At 37.0% G+C, this 5,000-nt stretch overlaps 1 protein-coding gene across 4 annotated transcripts in view; it reads right to left on the reverse strand.

The window, feature by feature from the left end:
* LOC123513869 (hemicentin-1-like) overlaps positions 1 to 5,000 on the reverse strand; it is a 503,630-nt gene that overhangs the window by 11,038 nt on the left and 487,592 nt on the right. For all 4 annotated transcript variants that reach the window (XM_045271299.1, XM_045271300.1, XM_045271297.1 and 1 more), the window contains exon 12: positions 226 to 341. In XM_045271299.1, coding sequence (XP_045127234.1) covers positions 226 to 341 — 116 coding nt within the window. The remainder of the gene's footprint in view (positions 1 to 225; positions 342 to 5,000) is intronic.

A 5,000-nucleotide genomic window follows, 5' to 3' on the forward strand; every position in this document is an offset into this window, starting at 1 on the left:
AAGAGCGTCAGATCAGATATCGACAACAGTTGCAGCTGAAACATTGAGGACCACCAGGCCGCTAAGAGGTTACATGTGCACCATAACCAATAATAGAAGGTCATCTGGGGCTTTGGTGGCACCAGTTGCTGATGGTTGATTATGGAAGGTGGGCACTCCCTCCCTTCTTACCACCCGCCTCACACCGGCCTTTTGGTTACCTCCTCAGGAACACCTGGCACTCACCTCGGCTCTGTAGAGAGTGGTGCCAGCTGCCGGGGTGTCGGGTCGCTGGCAGGTGAGGCTGAGGGACGACGCGGTGATGTTGGCCAGACGACAGGAAGACAGAGGCAATGGCGTCTCTGGGGGAGGGACAGTGTTAGTGTAACTTATTATAAGTTGTTATGCTAACAGTCTGTCCCAGTATTGGCCCAACCACATGCCGCAGTATCGTATCCTGGATTCCTGCCCCAGCATCTTACCTTTTTGCCGTATACCTTGCCAACCTCCCTTCTCTACTTACATATATACATCCAGTCTCTCTCACATTGCATATTTACTCTTCCCCCACAAACTATGTGCACCGAGCCTCATTCTATTCCCGAAAGCTTTACCGTTGTTACTCTCACTCTTGTCTGGTTTTTCTTTGCTGACGTAGGCCGAGGTACCTTGCGGAATGTTGATTGTGGTAAACAATGAAACACTAAAATCTGAATGACGTGAAACCGATGTTTGCCAAAAAAGTGTCCCCATATCATCACGTGCTGTCACCACTAATTTAATCTCTGTCGTGGTTATCTAGGAGATGTAGGGAGTTACCAACTAGGTTATCGCCTTCTTGTGTGTGTGTGTGTGTGTGTGTGTGTGTGTGTGTGTGTGTGTGTGTGTGTGTGTGTGTGTGTGTGTGTGTGTGTGTGTGTGTGTGTGTGTGTGTGTGTGTGTGTGTGTGTGTGTGTGTGTGTGTGTGTGTGTGTGAGCAGCGCCACGTAAGCATGTGTTAGGGTTAAGTTAGGAGTGTTTGTTAAGCATGTGTCTCCCGGCTGTTAAGCTTTACGAGGGTGACGCTCCTGCGCCTACAAGTCTATGTGGTTGTGGGCGTGTTGGAAAGACAAAGCGGAAGCAACTCGTACTGTTAATATCTGTCTATGCTACACTCGACTGTGTATAGTGTGGACTTATGCTGTTATTCAAGCCTGTTTGTTATTATTGTATTATTGTACGTATGTAGTTTGATGTGTGTTGCTGCAGGAGTTATAGTTGTGCTATGTATATTATTTAGTCTTGTTGAAATGCCTTTTAGCTTTGTTGAGTCTCTGCTAAAGGAAGGTGATGTAGGTCAGCGTTTTTCTTTTGTCTATCATTCCCATTTTCGTCGCCTTTTAGTTCTTCCAATTTTTGCGTAATATTCTTTTTCTTTTGTCTTTTTATTTCCTTATTCCATTTTTTTTTTCATTTTTTTGGGGGATTACAGTGTTCTTTGCTTCACACAAACTCTACGACCTCGATGAAAGTGTTTATAACAATGTTGAATGTAGTAATATTGCATTATTTGTTGAAAGATAGGATCTATGAAATATGACATTCTATCTGCGTTGAAGCCTCACTAAACACGCGCACGCGCGCGCGAGCCCGTGTGTGTGTGTGTGTGTGTGTGTGTGTGTGTGTGTGTGTGTGTGTGTGTGTGTGTGTGTGAAGATAAACACATGAAGAGTAACGGCAATTTTTCTTTTATTTGTTTGTTTGTTTTGGTTTCAGATTTTCAGTTCGCTCAGTCATAACCTTTACATTTTTATTAGCAACCTAAAAGCCATGCCTCTACATTTCCTCTTCTCGTTATTCTTTTTCTCTTTCTTTGTTTTTAATCCAGCAACGATTTAAATATACATTGCAGGAAGTAAAAACCTATAAGTGAAAATAGAATACATTTTTGTGGCTTTGCTTACGAGACCAATCTTATTTTTCCTTCATTTAGACGGCAGTTTTGTTATTGGTATATTTATTACACTAGTTTGCATGATAACACTGTGTAACAAAATTTTGACTTTTTTTTTTCTTTGGTCAATTAATGTTATTTTCTATTTCCTTTTCATCTAAAAAACGAAGAATATAATGCTTATTCTCTTCAAACTTTGAATTTTATAAATTGGCCAGCTATGTTTTTAAACTAGCTCTATTATAACAGGCTAATTTCAATTATCCCCACCAATCCAGACAGATTCTACACTAATTTGGTGAAAAAAAATCAAAGAACTTTCTAGATGACTCCAGAATCTTCAAACAATTCTTTCCAAACGTTTCACGAACTTCTAGAACATTTTGCAACGTATATGGCAGTATAAATGCAGGGAACGTATGCTCAACAGGTCAGTTCACTTCTAGCCGTTAATGTGTAAACAAGTCGATCGTCATCAGTCATTACTATCTGCATTCATCAAGCATGGCATCCAGAGGTTGTAAGCATCCGGCAGACGCATTTTGCTACGTCTGTGGCGAGTTTATCAAAACTAGAGCTAAAAAGTACTCTCTGGAAAGATCACTGAAAATGCGCGAGGCCTACAATGCATATTTTGGCATGCCTGTCGGGGATCAAGACAAACCTTGGGCACCTCATTTCACCTGCGAACTCTGCAAAAGAACTCTGGAAGGTAAGAAAACACACACACACACACACACACACACACACACACATATATATATATATATATATATATATATATATATATATATATATATATATATATATATATATATATATATATATATATATATATATATATATATATATATATATATATATATATATATATATATATATATATATATATATATATATATATATATATATATATATATATATATATATATATATATATATATATATATATATATATATATATATATATATATATATATATATATATATATATATATATATATATATATATATATATATATATATATATATATATATATATATATATATATATATATATATATATATATATATATATATATATATATATATATATATATATATATATATATATATATATATATATATATATATATATATATATATATATATATATATATATATATACAGTATATACTTTTTTATTTTAACATATCCTATTACACTGAGTTGAAAGTATCTGTATTTTTATACTTATGTTTTCATTCTGCTTTTACAGGTTGGTACAGAGGGGAAAACAGAGCTCTGAAATTTGCAATCCCCGAATTTGGAGGGAACCAACTGATCACTCAAGCAACTCCTTTTTCTGTATGATAGGCAAAAATGCGCCTGCTATCATATATCCTGACCTTCTGTCATCCATTGCGCCAGTGCCACACTGCTCTGAGCTCCCCGTACCCACTCCTCCTAAGAGAGAGCAGCAGTGTTTACATAAGGAAAGTAGTTCAGAAGAACATGAATACACTGATGAGAGAAATCCATACTACCCCAGCCAAGAAGACATCAATGACCTGATCAGAGATCTTGGCTTCACGAAGTCAAATGGCGAGCTTTTAACGTCGAGACTCAAGCAGTGGAGTTTGCTAGATGAGAGTGTGCACATATCAGGTCAGAGAAAGCGTCACCAGCATTTTTCAAGCTTTTTCACTCATCAAGATGAGCTTTGCTTTTGCCACAATGTGATCGGTCTGTTTGAGGCAATTGGAATTACCCTTAACCCCAAAGAGTGACGGCTCTTTATCGACAGCTCGTGCAGAAGCCTCAAAGTAGTGCTGCTTCATAACGGGAATATGTACCCATCTCTCCCCTCGCCCACTCTGTCCAGCTCAAAGAGGAATACAAGAGTGTCAAGATGTTGTTAGATGCCTTGAAATATGAAGAGTACCGTTGGGAGGTTATAGGAGACTTCAAAATGGTGGCTTTTTTGATGGGTCTCCAAAGCGGCTTTACCAAGTATCCTTGTTATCTTTGCCTTTGGGACAGCAGAGATACCATGGCACACTACCTCAAGCGGGACTGGCCACAGCGAACCGAGTTTAGTGTGGGGAAGAACAACGTCAAATGGGAGCCATTGTTGGATCCCAGAAAAGTACTGTTTCCTCCACTCCACTTAAAACTGGGCCTTATGAAACAATTCGTCAGAGCTCTAGATAAGGAGTCCCCAGCTTTCAAGTACCTCCAAGATTTCTTCCCCAAGTTGTCTGCAGCGAAAGTTGAAACCGGTGTCTTTATTGGTCCACAAATAAAAAAGGTCATGGAGTGCAAGGAGTTTCCCAAAAACTTCTTGGCTTTTTGGGGAATTATAAGGCCGAAAACTATGTGGAGCTTGATGAGAACTTGGTGACAAACTATGGCAAGATGGGTTGTAGGATGTCCCTTAAGTCCTTATCCTTGACGCCCATCTTCATAAATTCGAGGAAAACATGGGAGCGTACTCCGAGGAGCAGGGCGAGCGCTTCCACCAGGATATATTGGTCTTTGAACACCGTTACCAAGGGTCTTATAATGAAAACATGATGGGAGAATACATTTGTGGGCTGATTCGTGAAAGTAATCTACAGTATAAGCGTAAATCTAGAAGAACTACTAATTTCTAATGTGTCTATTGTCTCACTGGTGTAATTCTAGAATAAGTAAATGCTATTATTGCATTATATGTCGTTTTGTATCTACTTTGTTCAATATCAAACTTAAAATTTGCCACTTTGTCCCTATGAGAATGGGTAAATTTAAAATATGTCATTATCCTGGACACAAAAGCAAAATTAGAAATGAATATAAGTATTTTTTCATGTTTCCTAGACATAAGCAAATAAGAAATAACAGTTTCAACTCAAGGACAAAAGCTTTGTTACACGGTGTAATGATTGTGAAATACTTAGGATCTTTACGTATTTATTTTGTAATTCATATCATCTTATTTTGTAGTTCTTATTTCTTTCCTTTGATTTAATTTATATATATATATATATATATATATATATATATATATATATATATATATATATATATATATATATATATATATATATATATATATATATATATA

The sequence above is a fragment of the Portunus trituberculatus genome, chromosome 37 (genome assembly GCF_017591435.1).
Source record: "Portunus trituberculatus isolate SZX2019 chromosome 37, ASM1759143v1, whole genome shotgun sequence".
Classification (NCBI taxonomy): domain Eukaryota; kingdom Metazoa; phylum Arthropoda; class Malacostraca; order Decapoda; family Portunidae; genus Portunus; species Portunus trituberculatus.